Here is a 23,594-nt window from a genome sequence, read left to right as displayed (position 1 = left end):
GGACGATTAAGTCTTAGTCTCGACGTCATAACCGTATACCCATGTTCCGTCATCTGTTATAACCCTGTTGAGTAAATCTGGATCATCGTTGACGTCATTCAGTAGCTCTTGGGCGATGCTCATGCGACGTTTCTTTTGGTCGAAATTGAGCAATTTCGGAACAAACTTCGCTGACACACGTCTCATGTCTAAAACACTCGTCAAAATTGATTGGCACGAACCAAATGAGATGCCAATATCATCAGCAATTTCTCTAATGGTAATTCGACGATTTCCCAACACTATTTTCTTCACTTCTTCAACATTCTCATCATAGTGCAAAACATAACAAGAAAAAATCTCTATCCAATCTGCCCAACTTGACAACTAAATCTTCTCGTCATAACCATCACCGAAATTCATACCATTAATTTTGTAATTGTTGATACGTTAATGACGTTCCGTCGACGATGAGAAAGTTGTTAATCGGAGACGCGTTCACGTTGGGGAAAAATGACGATTTTCGGTGATGTTTTGTTATATTTATTTTATTATTATTATTATTTTTATTGAGCTTTAAAATCATTTACAGATTTTAAAGCTCAATAAAAAAAACCATCACCGAAAATCGTCATTTTTTCCCGTTGTGAACTTTAAAAAAATATCGTGATTTATTATTTTTCTGTAGGCTCTAAATTTAAAAAGACGTGTTTTTTCATATGAAAAATTAAGTTATAGGCCGGCATTTTTTAATACATTTTTTAAAACATTTTTTAAACAAATTTTGGAAAAAAACATTTTTTTATAGAAAAGACGTAATTTAAGGGGGTAGGATACCCCAAAAATTGTAAAATGCCAAATTTTTTTTTGTACTTATATTCATTCTAAATGTTTTGTGGAATTAATTTTTCATAAAAAAACTAATATTTTTCACATAAAAAAGATGTATACTTTGAAATAGTTTGAACTGAACCATAAACTACAAACATGACCTAGAGTAGGTGGGGTAGATAACTGCTGTTTAGCCATCTATATTGTTTGTACTTCTATGCTTGACAAAAACAGACCAGTATGTACCTAGCAGAAAGCATCCAAAGAAAGTAAACAAAGAGTTATTGAATTAAAAAAATAATAGCTCGAAGTGTTATAATCTTGGGGTGCAGTTTTTTTTACTAGTGAGACTGTGTATGAATGTTAGTTTTGACTGATTCTTAAAAAAAGTTTATTGATATTTGATTGAAACAGTGTTGAGGATACATGGAGATATAAATACAATTTATGAAAGTCAACGTTCTAATTGAAAAATAAATGGAGTTACGTGTTGAAAGTGTGAATTCAAGTTAAAAACCATGTGTACGACTTCATACATTATGATAATTCAAGTTAATAACCATCTGTACGAGTCCAAGATCTGATGACATGTAGCTGGGACAGTGTAAATCAAGTAACTAAGTGGTGACTATGTAATACTGAGTGTATGCAAAGTTCTAGTGGGTGATAACAGTTGATATAGAAAGTTTATGTCAAGTTTTCATGTCAATCTTTGTTTTGAGTTTTCTAACAATTCACTTTTATTGGCTTGCACGCAGTCTCCTAGAGTGAATTCTCAATCAAAATACTTCTGCCGAGGCTTAAAATTTTTCTAAGAACCTGCAGAATACAGTGAAGCTATTTATATTGAGTCCAGAGTTTGTTAAAGGGTTTTTATAGTCCAAATAATGCAAAAATATCAAAATTCATCTTTTTTTGTGCTCATTTTTTGTCTTCAACTAAGAAAATAAAATACTCGAGGCATGAAATAATTCATACACATAGCTTCATTGTATTCTGTAGGTTTTCAGGAAAATTTTAAGTCTCGGCAGAAGTGTTTTGGTTGATTTTTGGTGACAGAATTCTGCGCGCAAGCCAAAAATATGTTTTGATGGATATATATGGATAGGAGTGCACACATGAACTTTCTGAGGATGGTTTTGGTTACAACAGGTGAAGTAGATTAAGAATATGTAATTTATTTGTGAAAAGTGTTGATGTTCAAGTCTTTTAAGTAAAAAATGTAAAAAAGTGCATAAGGGTATCCTACCCCCTTAATTTTTTTTTATAGGCTGTGAATCCAAAAAAATTTGTGTACTATACATTGAAGAACAGAAAAGAAGTTTTTTTTTAAAGGCTTCATTATTATTTTTTGTACAGAAATTACATACAGTACATGTTTTTACCTGGTCACGTTTCTGTATATAATATTTCTTTTTTATATTATATAGATATTTGTTATGCAAATAATACAAACAGATTTATTGTAATTACTCATAAAAAAATGTCTACAATATAAATTTAGAATCATAAACTATGTAAAGATTTACAAAATTTTTCCCTATAGTTGTGACCTATTACAACAACTACCCAAAAGACAAAATAAATGAATGAATTTTTTGCATGAACATCTCTCTATATATATGTATTTAAATTTAAAATTCTTGTTCATACATAAAACTGACAAAACTTGTACTTACATCAGAATCTTCTGAATCAGCTCCACTTGATACATGATTTAACCGTCTATCATCATTAGAATTTTCGGTGGAAGAGGTTGATGTCTAAAAATTGATTGTAGTGCATAAATATTACGTCATTCTTAGCTAATTTCATGCAGGAAATATTGGTTGAATCAACATACCTGTCTGTAGTCACCATTTGGTGATCGCTGTTGCAAGTTATCTAGTCTTTCAACAACATCTTGTTCTGAATTTGACGATGAGGAGTTGTCCAAGTTGCCCTCTGATTCAGAACTTGCTGTTGATGTACTTGCATTTTCTGAATCGTCACCAACTGAATGAATTAATGCAGAGACTAACTGAAACAATAGAATAAAAAAGTTATATACAATATCATTTTCATGATATTTTTTCATTTCTAAAATACATTTTACTTATTTTTTGGTACAATAAAGTAACTACAAAATCACAATTAATACTCACTGGGTAATTATCTCTCCATCGTTGGTTTGCAATGCTGGAGTCCGATGTTGATGATTGATTTCTTCTTTGAAATTGACGGTTATTTCTTGCTCTTGTTCTTCGTGTTGTTTCGATGGTAGGATCATGTCTACCCATGTTGTACTGTGCCATTATTTGAATAAACCAACTGGAATAATAATAACATTGTAAAATGGATTAGCATAATTGGTGATAACTAAGAAACATTATTACAATAACACAATTTGACAATATTAAATTGTACAACTAACAAACTTAATAGAATCTAAGATATTCTAAAAAAGTATATAAGTCAACGTGCACGAATTATATCATACGTGAAATATAAACGTTGAAGTAATAAATGAAATTTCGCGCAAGACTTATCGCCCCCAAAACAGTCTCTAAATATTGAAATGAATGACTAGGTTTGATATAGTACAACGTATTAGTATTTTGTATTGATACTTACTTGAAAAAATAACTTCTTTAATGTGCTCTTTACAGCAATTTGGAACCAATTGTTATGTTACTTAGTAACTTTGTATTTTTAACTATACAATTTTGAATTAGCGCTAACGAACAGCAAAAAAACTTCTCGTCCCTCTAACCTCTAGCTTCTATTGCCGCATGCTGTCGGCTTTAGTCGACTACCTGCCCTGTTTCCCGCCTTGGCTTGACTTAAGGCTTCCCTGCTTCATCACTCCAACCAATCACGGTCGAGAATCCGGATATATAGCAAGCAGCGCAGCAGCGGTCGGTCTTATTGATGACAAAAGAAAAAAAAGAACAAAGAAAAACGTGCACTCTTGTGACAGCCCGGAAAAACCAGTTTCAGCATCAAGCCTCAAATACTAATATTTTCCTTTTTTTTGTTCTTTGCTAATTTTTGGGAAAAATAAGAAAGTGTAGAAGTTATTTATTGGCTCGATTCTGTAAAAACGTATGCAAATTCATCGATTTCGAGGTTATAAGAAACAATTAATACAGAGTGTACGTTAGCCTAGTTAGTTGAAAAAATATTTTCAGAGTGACGATGAAGAAATTTTGTTTGACATTTTATTTTCTTCTTTTCTGAAAGGAATTTCATTCTGTAGATCAACCACCTTCAAAAAAAATCGTAGGTATGTAATCAAATAATCATATAATGAGACAGAAAATCAGTTGTGGAACTATTGAAATTACCTAGTCAAACTTTATTCGTTACTGCTTTTTTTCATGAGATTTTTTCATAAATTGAACGAAAGAAATTGCAAAATCAATGTAATTGTGAAGTATTTTGATTGAGTAGTTTTTTAAAATAACAATAGAAAACTGTAAAGTCAAGGTTTATTAAAATTAATTTCAAAATATTAGTACATTTATTTAAACTATTTTATACAAAAATTAATGAGCAGTGTATACCATTGTATCATATACAATTTAAATCACAAAATGTTTTTCAATATGTTTCATATACTCATCATTTATGTTCATGCAAGTACGTGATTTAAAAAATATCTTTGTGTTATTAAAAAATGAACATGAATCAAACGAAAATAGATAATATTCTTTCTACTATAATCTACTCATAATTTCAATCATTTTACATAAAAATATTTTCTGCTTGACATAGGTGCATGATTCAATTAGAAGACTGCTTGTTAATTAATTATGATATGAACATATTATTTTTGAAAAAATATTATTGTTATAGAGTCAACAGCCTTAGATATGTCTAGACCAGGTAGATTTACTAGAAGTCCTAAGTTAGCTATAAAGCCAGGCATCAAGCATGTTGTTCAGTCTGCCAAAAGTCCGCCTAACAACGTCAAGCACAAAAATGTGGGATCTACACCTAAACAATATAATGACAAAAATATAATGCCGAGTAATTTTCCTGATAACAGTCCAAGAAATGATTTATCATCAAATCAGCCATCAAGTAATGTAAACTTTGTAGCTATCAGATTATGTGTTGGCAAAGGAGAAATTGAAATTAAGACTGTTACCGATATCAAAAATTTTGATCCTAATAGACGTGTTCCATACAAAGCTTACATAATGACAGATCTTGATGAAGATGGTGAGATTGTGTATGAACCTGGCTTTGTTTTAGCTATGTCTGATAAAAACGATTCAAAATCATTTTATCGTCAAACTTTTGTACACAAATTCTAACTAACTGATAAAAATTTTTTTTCTTTTAACTAGACAACAAGGAGTCCTTACAAAAGAAAAGGTATACTAAACCGAATGTAAGAAGGAGTGATGTCATACGTGAACTTGCTGCAGAAGAAATGAAAGCACAGAAGCAATCACATTCTACGACTGAATTGGAAAATAAGAGAGATGCTGATAAGCGAAAAACAAGAGTATGGCGTTTGATTTTTACATGTACCCATGTGTATATTCATATGCATTAATGATCATTCCATCGTTGTAGAATGTTTTTCCTCTGCCTTCTCCTAAAAATATTGATGACGCTTTAAAAGACGCAGCAATAACTACAACATCAATGACGAAATTGGCCTTTGAAAATGTGGAGGCTACTGAAAATGATGCTTTCAAAGCTTTACAAGAAAAAGACATTATCATTGCTCAGCTGCGAGCAGCATTACAAGATAAGACACATGCTGATTCTGCCTTAATTGATAATAACTTGATGACTCCAACGCACGGCGCCAAGCAGAGAAACTTCATATCTAGTGAGTTCATTTGCGTACATATTTATAATAAATTTAATCGTTATTATAATACACTGGAAAACTTTATTTTCATCATATATTACAGACACGTTGTTTTTTACACCAAGAAGATCACCGCGTCGAAGAATAACACCAATAAATCCTGAAAAGGCACCTGTCTCAACGGCCCTATTAAAGAACTCTGCTGCTTCCACATGTAGTAATAATGTCGTCACCAGTCCACCTAAGAAAAAGCAGAAATTGAGCAACAACGGAAAGTCAAAAAAAGAATCTAAACAAAATTCTAGATATAAACGAAAAGGAAAACCATGCCTTTACGATAGTGATGACTGGGAATCTTCTGATACAGAAGAAACAAAATTACCAAAACTGAGCTTGTGGAAGGAAGATACAAAAGATCCTAAAACTGGATTAATGGTTGAGGTATGTTTTTATCGACTTGCAAAATTATAGCATTATAACAATTATTTTCTTTTGCAGCGTACCATGTTCCATTTACATTTCAATGTGTTAGTTCCATATATTAAATGGAAAAAAGCACTCAAAGCTAAGTCGTCGAGGGCGTTTCTGCGTATTTTGGCTACACCGCACATTTGGGAGCATGCAACATTTATTAAGAAAGCTGTACAAGTTGAAAGAACGACAAGTCTAGACGTTAGAGAGAAATTTGAACCTAAAAAATTTGAGGCATTAAAGAGTATGATTGTAAAATTTCTTGAAAATTTAGTCTTATTTCATTCTCTTTTATATACATAATTTTTTTTTTTTGCAGGGGGATATGCTCAATATCTAATTGAAAATAGACTCATTGACGGTAACCCATCTACCATTGAAGCTAAAAAGAAAGCTAAGAGTCTTATTAGCAAGTTCGGAAGGGAACTCGGTATTCTTGTTGACCAAGAAAGAGCGAAGGATCTAAAATCACCTGTTTTGCCTTCCGAAAATTCTTTGACTGATGGCGAGATGGATGAAGATGATGCTGAATCCTATGCCCAACCAGAAGATGGTACCAATGAAAACTGAATAACAAAGAACGTTGAAATGATTTTTAATTCATAATTTCAGTTTTAAATATTTTAAATTTTGTTGGATCGTACAAATTTCTAATATTACTTAAGATAATTTATTAGATATTTATAGGCCTTGTATTATTTAAATGTACGAATGATAAACAATCATTCTGCTTGATTGGAGTTCTTATAAACGAAAAAATGTGTTCTTTTTTATTTTCTATACAGAAAAATATTACAATGTAACATAGAAAATGTTCAAGGATATTTCTTAAATTTATTATTTGGAATTTTTTAAATTGCATTTTTGTTTTTGTACTCAAGATTAATGAATAAAGAAAGATACATTATTTCAAATGATTGTACATAAAATTTTTGTAAATGATATTATTTTTTACGTCTTTTGAGATTTCGATACGAAAGTTGAAAAATGACGTCTTTTATGGGAGGAAAAGACGTCTTTTCAGATTTTACTGGTTAAAAAAGTTGAAAAATGACGTCTTTTGCGAGAGGAAAAGACGTCTTTTCAGATTTTACTGGTTAAAAAAGTTGAAAAATGACGACTTTTGCGGGAGGACAAGACGTCTTTTCAGATTTTACTAGTTAAAAAAGTTGAAAAATGACGTCTTTTGCGGGAGGAAAGACGTCTTTTCAGATTTTACTGGTTAAAAAAGTTGGAAAATGACGTCTTTTTATGTGCCAAATCAGGACGTGACACATGATGTCATAAAAAGACGTCTTGGAAAGACGTCTTTCAAAGACGTCTTTTTATGACGTCATTTTATGACGTCATTTTTTGCAATAGGGTAGAGCAAGGAGGCACGGCAAAATATAAACCTTTATCCGATAATGCGTTGAAAAGATTACGACAAAGTTTAAAGGATGTTGACTTTATTATCATTGATGAAATTTCGATGATATCAAATATAACCCTTATGTATATTCACTTACGTCTGGCAGAGATTTTTTGATGATGGGACACTCACCAACGACTCAAGAAGGGCAAAATCGCTAATAATTTTTAAAAAATATGACATTGCGTTACGCCCGGGTTTGGGGCATTAACGCGGGCACGATCGCGGAGGTAAGCGAGAGAGTGAGCACTGATTCTACGCTCGCCGCTGCTGCTCCGGCGGCGGTGTTGTTGCTCTCGTCCTGGGTGGCGCAAAGGTCCTTGTGCTGCCGCAGCTAGCGGTGTGGGTCAGCGAACATGAGCCCGAGTCGTGCGGAATGAGGACGGTGTGTGTAGATTGAAAATGAGCAGGGGTGCAAGTATTCTGTACTGGCACGTGGTCGCCCTAACTCGGCTGCAAGGTTCACAAGCTCAGCGTGATCGAGCTCGGGGCAACAGGAGCTGCGAGGCTGTGCTCTAGCGTCAGTTCAAGGCCACCCGGAGAGTGGTGAGTCCCGCGAGGAAATGACATTTATGGGGTGCGCGAGGCGTTAAGTAACTAAAGACTCCACTCTCGGGAAGTTCCCTTCTCGAGTTAAAACTTCGGCTACTCGTGGTCCCTAAAAAAGTGTTCAGCCTGCACAAATCAGCTCTTAACCTTTTGGACACGAGCCGAAGTGTAGGCGGGAGCATTGCGTGATAGGGTTGCGTATGTACACGGCCGTGGCTCGAGTTTCCCACTTGCGTGCGTACGTTCGTGCGTGCGTGCGTACGCGCGTGTGTGTGTATGTGTGTGTGAGTGTGTGTGTGTGTGTGTGTGTGTGAGTGTGTGCCTTGTCTGACAGAGAGATAAAAGAGGGCGCGAACGTAGAGCAGCACTCAGCTTATCGCAGATCATGTATGCAATTTGATTGTAAAATAAAATTGTATAGGAGGGCGTGCCCGTGTCAACTTTTTATTTAAAAGCGCAGAAAAAAAGTTACCAGTTACTTTTTAAATTTTCACGAGTATTTTTTTAAGCAATAAGGCATGAAAGTCCGGAAGCTCTAGCGTTAAAAACATTTATTTCAATTCCATTCTTCAGAAAAGTTAAATTTTTTGTAAATTGCGTTATGTGCGTGCACGCACGTATACACACAAACTATAATCTCAATCATAACTGAAAATGATTCCTCTATTTTATAATTATTTTCTCTTTTTACAATCAGTGAAACATCAAGTGCGTCTAGTGCTGATATGGCTCGAAAAGAAAATAATTTTCTGGATCATCCATCACCTACCACACTCAGAAAAGTTAGTAGGAAGAGAATCCGGTCACCTCCAAAAAATTTTTCTAAAAACAATATAAATCCGTAAGCTCACGAGTATTTTTCAACCCTATAAATATTAAATAGAATTATAAAAAAAAAGTCAAGAAGATCTATTAATATACTATCTTCTCTACCATCTGCTACCGCGGTTAGAAGTGAAATCACCACATCGGGTCTTTCGCAATCGCCTATACTAACAATGAGTTCATTACAAACAGTTATGGATAAGTGGACTTATGAAAAATTTTTTCTAGAATTGAGGTAATTAGATAAATAATTAAAAAGAAGAGTCATAATTTACTCGTTCAACTTCTAAAATTGGAATCAAGACAAATAACTGTGGGTGAGGTGACAGAATGTCAACTGACGAAAGGTATAAGCGTAGGTGGTGAGACCGTTCTCGTTATTCTACCTTTTTTTCAGCTCTCGTCCTTCCTTTCCCATATTTCCCAAAACATCGACTACGTCTAACTCTTGATCATTGACACTTATACCACAGCTTACCTTTGGTCTGTTGCATTACCTGTTCCGCTCGTTGCTTTTGTCTTTTCAATATTATCTTCACGTCTTCTACGGCTAAACCAGGCCACACTGTGCTCCTTTGCCTTTCTACCAAAGTCCATGTTTGACTCTGACTCTTCTATCAAGCAGCACTGAGCACATCTGTCTTTCACACAAATCTCTATATATCTGACACACTTCTGAGACCGCCCTCAGGTTGACCGCTTTTTCTTCCGAGTTGTTGCTCTACCTTCCCATTTTCTTAAACTATGCTCGCTCCGCCCTATTTTTTGAGACTCTGCTTCGACTAACTCTTTCTCCAAGTCAGAATGGCCTCGTCCGCTCTCTTTTCCGAACCCAACTTCGTCTAACTCTATTTCAAACCTGCATTGGACACATCCGTCCTTTAACCCGCTCCGTTTAACATAATTTCTAATTAGCAATGTGGTCGTCTTGGATCTGTTCCGCGTCCTTGCTCCGTCGGACCAATTCCTAAGACCCTACTATGACCGCCTTATCTTGTCCCCAAGCCGCCTGCTGTTATTGCTCGTCGTTAACTGTCAATCCAAGTTAACACTATGCTCGATTGGCCATTTCCAGAGAAGAAATGGGCTCGACCTCCTTCTAATCGAGCTCGACTTAGCCTGACCCTTTTCCAAGGCCACCCCCTGCTCATCTAGCCTACAACTAGCGCCCTCTCTTTTATGTGCCGTTATTCCCAGTCAGCACTGCGTTTGCCTAAGCGTTTTCCGCACCCTCACTCCGACTAACCCCTTACTAAAGCAGCACTGGGCTCCTTCGCCAATTTTTTCGAGTCCGCACTGCTTGAACCTTTTGCTAGGCCTCCCCATGTTCGACTGGCTACAATCTATGCAACCGCTTCCTCTCCCGTTTTTTCCATTCAGCACAACGTATCTGCACTCTTTTCTGCGGACTCGGACACGGACATAGTCCTGTGCTCGTCTACCCTTCTGAACACAACCCCCCGCTTGTCCGTCCATTTTCACCCAGCCCTAGGCTCGTCTGCCCTTTTTGACATAGTGCTCTGCTCGTCTTCCCTTTTGGACGCAGCCCTCCACTCGTTCGTCTTATTGTGACCTAGGTCTCTGCTCGTCTGCCCTTTTTGACATAGCGCTCTGCTCGTCTGCCCTATGTCATCGAGCCCACAGCTCGTTTGCCCTTTCCGACATAGCTCTCCGTTCGTCCGTTCTATTACGACCCGCCCTCAGCTCGTCCGTCACATTTCGACGTAGCCCCCAGCTCGTCCGTCTCATTTTGCCTTGACTTCCGCTCGTCCGCCCTATTCTGCCAAGCTCTCAGCTCATCTACCCTTTATGACGTAGCCCTCTGTTCGTCTGCCTTTCATGACACTACCCTCTGCCCGTCCGTCTTATTTCGATGTCTCCCTTTCACCGTCCGTCTAATTTCGACGTAGCCCTCCGCTCGTTTGTCTTATTCCGATGTCTCCCTTTCACCGTTGTTATGTCCCGAGCTTAGAGATAATAATTAGATAAGTAAAGGGACTTAGCTGTAGGTTTTCGATGCAGGCAACGTGACCCGTAGTTCGGCGAAATTCGCAGAAAGGGCAGTGGTGGAGTTCGGTGACTCCTATTGTATCCGTCGTTGCTCGTATTTGGCAGGAAACCGCGGCTGCTACTTTATCAGGACGGCTCCGAGGTTTGCTGTAGGCTGCTGTCACCACTCCTGGTTTGTTAGACTGAGCAGGAGTCCCAGTGGATGGTTAGTTGTACGAAATAGAAAGGTGCACACGCGAATAAATGTGACACAAGTTAAAGTAGAACACACCTTTATTAGAATTTAGACTGAGTAGAAATAGTACAAAGTATCAAGACGGTTTTAGACTAAGCGTGTTCTCTGGTCGAGGAGTGGAGTACGACTGGTTGCTTCGAAGCGACGCTGCTATGAGCTGGAGATGTGGGCGGCCCCCCTTCCAGGATAACTTCGGAGTGGCCCGATGCGTGGGGTGACCTCTGTCTATCCGCTGATTGGTTGTAAGCATCGTATGACATTGGTAGGGCGTTGTCTGGCTGTGGTAGGGGCTCGTGACGTAGCGCTGACGTGCTTGCCCATGACGTGTTGTTTGTGAGGCATGGTTCAGGAACAGACTTGCTCTCTGCCTACAGTGATGTGGCAAACAAGGTGATTCACCATACAGTTACCGGAGTGGATGTTGTTACAGTAAACAAAGGTGTGATCTAAACGTATAGAGAATGAGCATTATGCTCGGTATACTTATATCGAAGGAGTACATATGAAATCTTATACGTAGAAATATAGAAAATAGTCGCAATGCTCATAGGAGAACATAGGTGGTAAGGATCATAGCCGCTTGCTATGGTACAGATTTTATATGTTATCGGCGTATAATTAGAGTATTAGAGTTACCAGGCAAACATAAGGTAGGTGGAGCACAACCACGGTCGTGTTACACCTCCTTCATGATTCTGTATCGTGGATACCGTAGGTTAAGGGAAAATGTGGAACAGGAGAACATGAGGTTTAAGGAGCCTGCGACTGGTATTACTAGCTATATAATAGTATGTGTATTATTATAATATAATATAATAGTGAATGTTAAACATAGAAAAATATAATATGGAATAGGAGAACATGATATAAGAAGAGCATGTCTATTTGTCGCAACGCATGATACATATATATATATACATATAGATTGCGCAGCGATCGTGATACTAAGTACTAGGAGAACATAATATAGGATGAGCATGGCCGCGTGCCATGGTACATATCGCATAGGTATAACTAGTCGCAATTACAATGCTTAGTATTGGGGGCAGAGTAAGCGGTCATTCAACGGTTTACTATGGCCAAAGAATATTAAGTAAGTTACTTTAATAAATACTCTTTAGGTTACTTTTGATTGCTGGTGGATGACTCGTAGTGCAGTGCCACTCGCGGTTCAGAGGTATGAGAAAAGGTGGCCATCGTAACACCGTCTGTTACGTCTCAACATGATACACATGTATTAACACATACGTACGATATTCAGACATGTATTTTTTGAAGCGAATCAAGCTGCGCGCGCAGCTCTCGTGTGTCTGTGTGTAAGTGTGTGTGAGGCGCTAGGGCCTTAAACCTAGCGTGGTGGCAGCACCTTACGGTGCTGCGCTACTCGCGCCAAGCATGGCTGCTCTTGCCGGTACATCCGGCAGTCGTCGACGACAGCGTCCCGCGTGCGGAGCTCCCTCGCGCCTTCACGTTCTCGGTAACGTCCTCGTGCACCCACGTGCAACCTCACTTATACTACCCACGTAGTATAAGGTTTTCGTCCACTCACGTGGTCTCTTTTCTCATTTCGATGTAATTCGGATGTGTGACAGTAACTGTGAATCTATCGTGTATAAAGTTTTCTTTGTGTGAGAGCGTGTGAACGAGTGCATGGTAACAACCATTGTCTCCGCGCGACGTCTCTATCCCGCGTTATCTTCGCAAGTGTAATTTCCAGTTTTCACTTAATAAAGAGGGTTTTTTATGCCGTTACGGCTTTTTCCCTTAAACAGTGTTTAGTGATTTTCCCCTTCATCATTCTAATCGATTAAAAATCTAACTACGATAGATAAATCAGCAATCAAGGACAATTTCTAACTAAAGCGGCTTACTTCGCCAAGGAAGTCGTTTGCAACAAAACATGGTGCCTCCTGTGAGGTAGTTTTCCACCTCTTTCTCTCCTTTTTCATTTTCGGAAAAAGGGACGTCGCGCGAGTGCAAGTGTGTGAGAGTGTGTGGGGAGGGAAAAGTGCATAAAAAAACGCGCGCAACGTGCACCGACAGGTGCAGCCCGCCAAATTTATCTTCTCTCTCGCTCGCTCTCCCGCCGTTCGTTCGCGCCTCGTGCTACAATTGCCTACACTCGGCGCGCGCAACAGCGCGCGCAAACACTCAGCGTGCGCAACAACCTGCGCAGTCGTCCGGCGTGCGCAACAACGTGCGCAGTCGTCAGTGCCGATCAGCATTGCCATCGCTTCCGACCAGGGGGATTAACACACAGCGGCCACTAACATCGTTCTCCATTAACTAAGATAAGTGTTTTTATTTCTTTTCTCGCCTTCTCTGCTTCAATAAATAAATATACGCCTGCGAACAAACGGCTTCGCTTTCCACTTATAACGATTAATTCCATTTTAATTGAATTAATTCTAGCGTTTTAGTTTTTATTTTTGTCGTCTGCTTCTTGTCAAATTGAGTGAATCAATCAAACTAAAATTCGATCGCGCATTGATTGGTACTCGAGTCATTGTTAGCATTTCATGTTTATTGGAATTTAGCGAGCAATTTACAATCCACTAGTGATTAATTGCCATTAAATAAGTTTGTAGACAATTGTTTGACATTGTTTAATTATTCAGTTAGAATTTCGTTGTCCGTTTCAATTACATGTTTTTTCTTTGAACTTCAATTAACGTCAGTTTCAATTTGATTCATAACGCGTTGTTTCGATTTAATAAATAGTCAAAATGAATAACGACGAGGTTACTCCTGCCAGTGGCAACGCAGAAAAACGCTTAATTTATATCGAACAGAAATTTAATAGGTTTACAAAAACGTTGAAATCCCTTAAAGAATATTTAGCAAAGGGATCGCCTGATGCGACGAACGCGGAGTTACGAATAAATTCCCTTTCGACAATATATCAAGGTTATTCAGCGAATCGCGAAGAACTTCTTTCGATGCAACCCGAGCATCCCCACGTTGCTGCATTCGATGAGCTCGAATCCGAATATTTCGAGGTAGCGAGTCAAATATCAAAAATGAACAAACCCCCAGCGAACCCTCTCGCGAATTCCACTATGTTCAACGGAAGTAACACCGCCACCTTCATAGAGAGAACTGACGTGGCGAAACTTGCACTGTTGACAGTACCCAAATTCGATGGGAACCACAAGAACTGGGTCCCCTGGAAGGCCAACTTTCAAGCGCTTATACACGATCGTCCAGGAATGGCGGGAAGCGTCAAACTGTCCCAACTTCAAAATGCAGTTCAGGGTTTAGCAGCGACCGTAATAAAAGAATTCTGTCTTGACCCCAGCGACGTCAGCTACGGCTTAGCTTGGGAAGCGTTATGCAACGCTTACGATCAACGACGTGTTCTGGTCAACGAGCACTTCGACGCTCTGCTAAAGTTAGCTCCCGTTCAAAATCCAACCGCCGAAACCACAGCCACCCTCATGTACACCGTCCGTCAGCACGTCAGCATGCTCAAAACAATGAACATTGCGATCTGCGACGAGTTTGTCTTGCGAATTCTCGAAAGATGCCTGCCCGGGTATTTCCTGTCGCGATGGATGGATAAACACTCAAATCGCGAAATCCCCAAATTGGAAGAGCTATACATCTTCGTTCAAGATTCAATATTTAAGCAACGAGCGATAGGTGAACTTCCGAAACGAGATTATCAGTCCAAAAGAAAGGGAGCAGGCAGCAAGGCAGAACCCCCGGCAAAGGTCTCCAAAAACATTGCCAACACACTCGTCACTACCTCGACGACCAGCAGCAACGCGTGCGTCCAATGCGGTCAATCCCACAGGCTCTACAAATGCGAAAGGTTCAATCAAGCGAAATTGAACGAAAGGTGGGAACTCGTCAAAGCAAAGGGGTTATGTCGCAATTGCTTATACGTCCACTCTGCTTCCTGTACCAGCGAGAAAAGGTGCAAAAAATGTCATAAAGATCATCATACCCTTCTACATGCAGACAAAAAATCAGGTTCATCTACCCCTCAACTCGCGAACGACTCAAAACCGTCCGGGACATCTCAATCATGACTAAGCCAACAAATATTCGCGTCAAGCGCATACCTCCCTGATTCTCAACTCATGACTACAGCAATTTTAAGCTTTCAGTCATGCCGAGGAAAACGTCTCATGGCACGCTCACTACTAGATTCATGTTCTAACGCAAACTTAATGACTCAATCTCTTATCAATCGTTTACAATTACCAGTTAAGCAATGCTTTGTGAATATCGGAGCAATAGACAATGCGAATATTGTTTCGGAAAAATACACTACTGCCACTTTCTATTCTACATATAATGATTCTAAATATCAGTTAAACTTTTTGATTGTACCTAAAATAGCTGAGAAGGTGCCTAATGAGACTTTCCCTCGGGAGAAATTCAACATCCCCAAGAACATCAAATTAGCAGACCCTCAATTTCATATACCCAGACCGGTCGATGTCTTGCTAGCGTCAGGTCCAACTCTATCTTCTCTTGCCATAGGGCAAATCAGGCTAAATGACCAAAGATCCCAAATCACTCTTCAAAAAACTTCTTTCGGCTGGATAGCAGCCGGAGGATCTATCTTATCAACGATTCCCAACTCAGTTTCGTGCAATGCGGTGAGGTTGGATTCACTCCTAGAAAGATTCATGGCAATGGAAGACATGGATTATCAACCCATCAAGTCAGAAGAGGACGTAGCATGCGAAAGGTACTACGTTCAAACCACGACACGTGACGCTTCAGGTCGTTATATCGTTCGTCTACCGTTTCGATCAGGCAAATTCGAACTAGGTTTGTCAAAACATCAAGCGTTACAGCGTTTTCAGGCGTTGCAGCGCAAATTTGATGCTAACCCTAATTTCCGAGCAGAGTACGAGAAGGAATTCAACGGGTACCTGGAACTTGGCCACATGACGCTGTGCGAAGACGACAACAACGATGGTTACTACTTGCCTCACCACGCGGTGATCAAGGAGTCCAGCGAAACGACGAAGTGTCGTGTTGTTTTCGATGCTTCTGCAAAATCCTCCACGGGCATTCCATTAAACGATATGCTGTTGACTGGGCCGACCATTCAGGAAACTTTGTGGGAGCAGGTTTTGCGATTCCGTTCTCATCCCTTCGTCATCACTGCCGACATCGAAAAGATGTACCGACAAATCTGGATTCATCCCGACGATAGGAGGTTCCAGAAGATCTTGTGGTACCACGAAGGTGAAGTTCGAACTTTCGTTCTCAACGTTGTAACTTTCGGGGTCAAGTGCGCTCCTTTTCTCGCAATTCGAACATTGCATCAGTTAGCCGTTGATGAAGAGAGCAGATTCCCAAGGGCGGCAATGCTACTTCGTCGAGACTTCTACGTTGACGATTTCCTTTCAGGTGCAGACACGCTGGAGGACATCATGAAGATTCGCGACGAAATGATCAAACTTTTAAGTCGTGGGGGGTTCGTGATACGAAAATGGTCGTCGAATCATCCGTCGGCTTTAGACAACATTGATAAAAACATCTTCGATTTAGATTGCGGCATACAAGGGAACCCTATAAAAAAGACTCTCGGAATCATCTGGGACTCACGACGGGATGTCTTTACGTATTCCGCAAATCCTGATGCGTTAGCTTCTACCAAAATAAAACTCCTTTCCCAAATTGCAAGGATCTTCGATCCTCTAGGCTTATTAGGTCCTTTAACCTTGTATGCCAAAACATTAATTCAGGACTGTTGGAAAGCTAACATTACCTGGGACGAATCCCTACCTCAAGACATCTACACCAAGTGGATAGCTTTAGCTGAACAACTTCCTTTAGTGCGAGAACTTGCGTTACCAAGTTATCTGCGATATGACGTCGCAAACCCAATATCCACCGAGATACACGGCTTTTGCGACGCGTCGATAAAGGGATACGGCGCGTGCATCTACATTCGTTCCGTTGATTCCGTGGGAAATGTTACTGTTAGGTTAGCTTGCAGTAAATCCAAGGTCGCTTCGCTTAGTCATCACACCATACCTCGTTTGGAACTCTCTGGCGCTGCCCTTCTGAAGAGACTATACGTCGAACTGGTGACCCAGCTGACTTTTAATATCGTGCGAACAATTCTTAGAACAGACTCAAAAATCGTTCTCTGCTGGTTAGGCAAAGCTCCTCATCTACTTAGAACTTACGAAGCGAACAGAGTCGCTGATATTCAAGCGTTAGGTGAGAAGGTCGAGTGGAAGCATGTTCGTTCGAAGGACAATCCAGCCGATTCTCTATGCCGAGGACAGCTACCCAGGGAACTTCTAACTGATCCCCTCTGGCTTTCGGGCCCTCCATGGTTAGTCCTTCCGGAAGATCAATGGCCTTCATCGGAAGAACCCTCGTTAGGTGATCCTCTAGGCGCGAAAGAAGGAATCGTTTTATTTACAACCTCTTCCGGAAGTAACATCTACTCTCGTTTCTCTGATTACGGGTGTCTTATTAGGTCCATCGGATATCTTCTCCGTTGGAGTAGAAGAAAATCACTACCAGACGATACTCAAATTGCGAGTAAATCGCAACGAGGGATTCGTTATCTTTCCCAAGCCGAAATAGTTTACGCTGAACTCCAGATCCTTCTTCTTATTCAAAAAGAATGTTTTAGTTCCGAGATTAGATTGCTCAAATCGACTACGAAATTAATATCCAAATGCCCCAACGGCGCTTTCAGGAGTCGAACGAAGTTCGATGAACTCAATCCCTTCTTAGATGAGTATAGACTGATCAGAGTAGGCGGTCGGTTGAAGAATTCAAATCTTCAATTCAACCAAAAATACCCTATTTTACTACCCAGTAATCATCACGTGTCAGATCTTATTATCCGCGACGCTCATCATCGAAATCTTCACGGAGGGGTATCCACTCTTTACACGATACGCGAGAGGTTTTGGATTCTCAACGGTCGAAACCAGATTCGACATGTCTTGCGACGCTGCGTACCCTGTCTTCGGCAAAAGCCAAAATTCTCACATGCCAAGATGGCAGACCTTCCAGAATCTCGAGTAAACCCTGCGTTCCCTTTCGCGAAGACCGGCGTCGATTTTTTTGGTCCGTTATGATCAAGGAAAAAAGGGATCAAAATCGAAGCTTCCTTAAGGCGTATGGGTCCGTTTTCGTTTGTATGGCCACTAAGGCTGTCCACATCGAGGTAGCATCCGATCTCTCAGCCGAGGGCTTCCTTGCGTGTTTTCGTCGGTTCGTTGCCACGCACGGCAAACCGACCACCATGTACTCTGACAATGGTACTAACTTTGTGGGCGCGAACAGCGAACTGCAAAGGATTTACCAATTGCATGATTCGCCTGAATTTAAGGACGCGATTCAAACCTTTGCTGCAGCCGAACGGATTGAATGGAACTTTAATCCCCCTCTCTCATTCGGCGGTTTGTGGGAGGCGGCGGTTAAGAGTTTCAAACACCATCTAAATCGTGTCATTAAGGATGAAAAGCTCACATACGAACAATTGGAAACATTATTAAAGGAAATCGCCGCCGTGTTAAATTCTCGACCATTATACGCGATTTCTGCCGACCCAAACGATTCCCTTGCGATAACTCCAGCTCATTTTTTAATCGGGCGTTCTTTCAATTTCTTACTCGACCAAAATTATGTTTCAGTTCCGGACAATCGTCTCACCTCCTATCAGCTCGTCTCTAAAGCTAGACAAGCCTTCTGGAGCAAATGGCACAAAGAGTACTTGCATGAACTGCAAACTCGTCAGAAGTGGTTGACTTCTGGAAATGCATTATCAATTGGATCTGTGGTTGTGTCCATGGAGGATAACCCTGCTTGCGCAAGATGGCCGCTGGGAGTCGTCGTGGAGATCCACCCTGGGAGCGATGGCATTGCTCGAGTAGCATCGGTGAAGATGGCTTCTGGAATCTACAAACGAAACATTACTCGGCTCTGTGTGCTCCCTGTAGATCAGGAAAACGCGGACCTGTTGGAGTCTCAAGTCACCCTCCCGAACTCGTGATTAGCCCCAGATGTGCGCTCTTTGGTTTGCCATAAACGAGTCGAACCATGGGGTATTCTGGAAGTGCTTGAAGCCTGGCCCGCGAGAGGGTAGAGTACAGAGTGCTCTAGAGCCAGATGCCCAAAGAATCAATCTTTGGAAGCGCGATACCTGTTCGGAGATCAGGTTCCCATAGTCGCGGAGACTCCAACCTTTCGTCGACGTTAATCTAGGACAAGCGTGATCAGCGGAGTGTCAAACTTATGGCACGGGATGATCTTAAGTAGAATAAGTTGTTCATTAGATTTAAGACTTGTAAATCGTTTGTTTCGTTGTATTAGTAATTTAAGAAATTAAAGCAAAATAGCTTTCAATCAATCAGATTGTGATGTCGATGCTAATCAATAGACGAGTCCCTTCAACGAAAACTGGCTCTTCATGTAAAGAAACCAAAGACCGTCCTAGATTCGTAATCAGGAATGGGTCAACTAGTCAATATAAGCTCTTGTTAAGTCTAACACTGCTCGACCATTAATGGTCCAATTAGTCTCGCAGCCGTGGCCGGCAGTATGTTACGTCGCAACATGATACACATGTATTAACACATACGTACGATATTCAGACATGTATTTTTTGAAGCGAATAAGCTGCGCGCGCAGCTCTCGTGTGTCTGTGTGTAAGTGTGTGTGAGGCGCTAGGGCCTTAAACCTAGCGTGGTGGCAGCACCTTACGGTGCTGCGCCACTCGCGCCAAGCATGGCTGCTCTTGCCGGTACATCCGGCAGTCGTCGACGACAGCGTCCCGCGTGCGGAGCTCCCTCGCGCCTTCACGTTCTCGGTAACGTCCTCGTGCACCCACGTGCAACCTCACTTATACTACCCACGTAGTATAAGGTTTTCGTCCACTCACGTGGTCTCTTTTCTCATTTCGATGTAATTCGGATGTGTGACAGTGACTGTGAATCTATCGTGTATAAAGTTTTCTTTGTGTGAGAGCCTGTGAACGAGTGCATGGTAACAACCATTGTCTCCGCGCGACGTCTCTATCCCGCGTTATCTTCGCAAGTGTAATTTCCAGTTTTCACTTAATAAAGAGGGTTATTTATGCCGTTACGGCTTTTTCCCTTAAACAGTGTTTAGTGATTTTCCCCTTCATCATTCTAATCGATTAAAAATCTAACTACGATAGATAAATCAGCAATCAAGGACAATTTCAAACTAAAGCGGCTTACTTCGCCAAGGAAGTCGTTTGAAACAAAACACCGTCCGTTTCATTTCGACGGAGCCCTCCGCTAGTCCATCTTATTTCGACGAATACCTCCCACCGTCTATCTAAATTCAACGTAGCCCTCTGCTCGTCTGCCTTTCATGACGCAGCCCTCCGCTCGTCCGTTCTATTACGACCCGCCCTCAGCTGGTCCGTCACATTTCGACGTAGCCCCCAGCTCGTCCGTCTCATTTCACCTTCACTTCCGCTCGTCCGCCCTATACCGCCCAGCCCCCAGCTCGCCTGTCCTTTTCGACGTAGCCCTCTGCTCGTCTGCCCTTTTAGACGCAGCCCTCCGCTCATCCCTCTTTTTATACTCTGCCCTCCGCTCGTCCGTCTTATTACACCTTGCCCTCCACTCGTCCGTCTTTTTACACCTTGCCTTCCGCTCATCTTATTTCTACGAATACCTCCCACCGTCCGTCTAATTTCTTAGGTTGCACTGCGTTCGTCTGTCCTCATGCCCCCCAGCCACATCCCCCGTTTCATTTATTCTTTTCAAAATCTGCACCTTCGCCACATCCACTACTCTCTCCGAGCAGCCTGGCACCTTTCACTCATTACGGATCTTCTTTCACTTGTCAGTTTTATAAACGATGAAGTTACCATGCGTAACAGGGCAACGAGAGATTGGTTTTAAAAAAAATTATGGAAATTTGTTTTTAGAATTTCTTTTCACCGAAAAGTGGCGACGACTTTTATAATTTTCAGTTTTTTATTATTTATAATTCTTAATTCAACTTAGAAAAATTAATGTACACACATTTATGCACTTTATGAAAAGCGTTTCGCTTCCCAGACTACGACTTAAAGTTCTGATGGGTTCTACAATAATCCTAACTATTTTGATAATTGTAGCTTGCTCGTTAGATTGATAATAATATTTCAGAAATGCTCAATGTATTGTAGATCTAGTCTTCAGCATTGCGATATTTTCTTTATAATTATTATGTGCTGGAAATACTTTCATGACTAATAATCATTACTGAAATTCAAATTTCACTTACCTGATTCGAGGCGCCGAGTTGCTGCAAGCCATCGTAGCGACAGCATTTTTGTTTACGAGCCGCCTACTTGCCAAAACGCGTTTTTTCTCGGAGATTTAAAGCTCCTTCTATTATAGGCTCTATTAGAGTCTCACCCATAGTCTCAAATTCAGATGTGATACGATTCACACGCGTGAGAAATTTTAGGATGGATTTCCTGTGTGTGACTAGTGTAAATCGTCTCGCACACGCGAATTGAGACTTTGTTCCAAGTGTGATGACACATCAGGAGTGAATTTCCTACATGGAAATTTTCAGCCGAGGGTCGTCAGTATTTATTTATTATTATTTTATTTCTTAATCTTAAAAAAACGTATAACCAAGCTAATTGGAAACACACTGTACGCCTCTACCTATTGATCTCAATTTGTCCAACACAAAAAAAGCAATGATGTAGTAGCCGATCACAGCGATTTTTAGCATTAAATGAACATAATTCTTAAGTAAGACAGCGAGTTTGAGTTCGACGACCACGAATACTAAATAACCTATTTCGCAAAATAAACACAAAAGCTTTCACGTACATCATTGTTATTCAATCGGTATTGAACCGTTCTTCTTATTGATACGCGTTCAATCAATGAATACGTATATCAGTATGTAGACATGGGAGCTCCGTGTTGCACGATTGGGTTGAGCATCGCTTGCAATCCGCGGCGGCGCGCGCCGCTGGCCCCCCCTCACTGCTCCGCGCTCGCCACCAAGCGCCCGTTCTTCTAAAGCTGTGCGCTGATTAACCGATCTTTGAAGCTAATTATCTAATTACCTAATTATTTAATCGAAAAACTAACAACACAATTCGAAATTAATTTTTCGAGGCGAATCGAATGGAATTATTAGTTACATATGTTTTTGAATCACCCTGTATACACCCGTTATATTATTATTATTATAGCCGTCCAAGTATTTCCCCTTGTGAATCTATCCATTTGAATTAAAATGTGTGGATGGCCACGGATAAAACTTAATTTTGTTGTGAATCGCAATTTCTCCATTACAAATCCTTAAAATAAACTGAGTTGTTATTTCTTATTTAAAATGAGTGTGTTTACTAAAAATAACAAAACAATTTTTCGAACAATTAAGCGTTGTTATGCAAAAGTTTTTGTTTTACTGTTCGAAGTTCAAATGTAATAATTTAAATATCGCTATTTCATTATTCGAATTAAAAATTACTTTTTTTCGTAATAAAACAAAAATTTGTTACATATAAGATATATTTAGTTTTATCTTTATTATTAAAAAATAAATGAAATTTTGTACGATTCCTATTGATTTCTGCATTTATAAGTGCCCCCATATAATAATAGTACTTTACTTAAAATCAAACTTAATTATTTAATTACAATTCTTAATTATTTTTATAGGTTGGTACTGTGGTTGGAGTCGGGATTGCAATGTTTACTGTTGGTTTCTTTGCAGTTTATATAGTTTATACAAATATTCGAGCACCACAGTTGAAACGATCTTCTGAAAAATTAGGTTTTGAACGAGATTCCAGTCTTAGACGAGTAGGAAGTGATAAAGAAATAAGGTCATTTAACACTAATGGAAATCATCGTTTAACAAGTGCAGTTCAAAGAAGAGATAGCAAAACCAGTATTAGAAGTAACATTTCTGATAAAAGCGTATAGAAATTATTTAGATTTAAAAATTAAGTAGTCAATTCAAATGAAATATAGTGTGAATTTTGAAGACAATCGCTTCTTTTTATGTTAATACATTACTCTGTAAAAATATGTTATTCACGAATAAATTTATTGAAACTCGCATAAATATATTTCTCAATTCTATCATATTTCTTTTTTTTTCATAAATATATGAAATTTTGTATGAGAGTATATTTTTTAATAGAGGTATCAGAAAAAATGAATTCAACGTTTAGGATTGAATAGATTGATTCAATACTATTTCACATTTCTATAATTTGGAAAGTCATGGGTATACAACAGGTAATTTAATGTAATAAGGTAGGTATGAAGTTCGACGTAATCTAAAGATTACTTAGTAAGTAATTACTTTGTAAGAACAAGTTGTAGATTAGCAATAATATGATAAATGGAAGATGAGCAGTAAAGTTCATTACGCGGACTTATTCGCATTTCTTTTAAAACAACAAAAAATATTGTCATGCAGTGACATCAGGTATAGCAAGAATAAGCTCAATATTATTGGAAGTTGGTATTTTAGGATTT

General features: G+C 39.7%; 1 protein-coding gene across 3 annotated transcripts in view; it reads left to right on the top strand.

Moving 5' to 3' along the window:
- The window catches only part of LOC131673122 (uncharacterized), a 974,862-nt gene extending 951,697 nt beyond the window's left edge, over positions 1 to 23,165 (top strand). For all 3 annotated transcript variants that reach the window (XM_058950873.1, XM_058950865.1, XM_058950855.1), the window contains one exon: positions 22,767 to 23,165. In XM_058950873.1, coding sequence (XP_058806856.1) covers positions 22,767 to 23,033 — 267 coding nt within the window. In that variant the 3' untranslated portion in view covers positions 23,034 to 23,165. The remainder of the gene's footprint in view (positions 1 to 22,766) is intronic.
- The last annotated feature ends 429 nt before the right edge of the window (positions 23,166 to 23,594 follow it).

Source organism: Phymastichus coffea, unplaced genomic scaffold, assembly GCF_024137745.1.
Source record: "Phymastichus coffea isolate CEN01 unplaced genomic scaffold, Cenicafe_Pcof_1.1 PCOF00013, whole genome shotgun sequence".
NCBI lineage: Eukaryota > Metazoa > Arthropoda > Insecta > Hymenoptera > Eulophidae > Phymastichus > Phymastichus coffea.
This window is presented reverse-complemented; position numbering and strand designations above follow the sequence as displayed.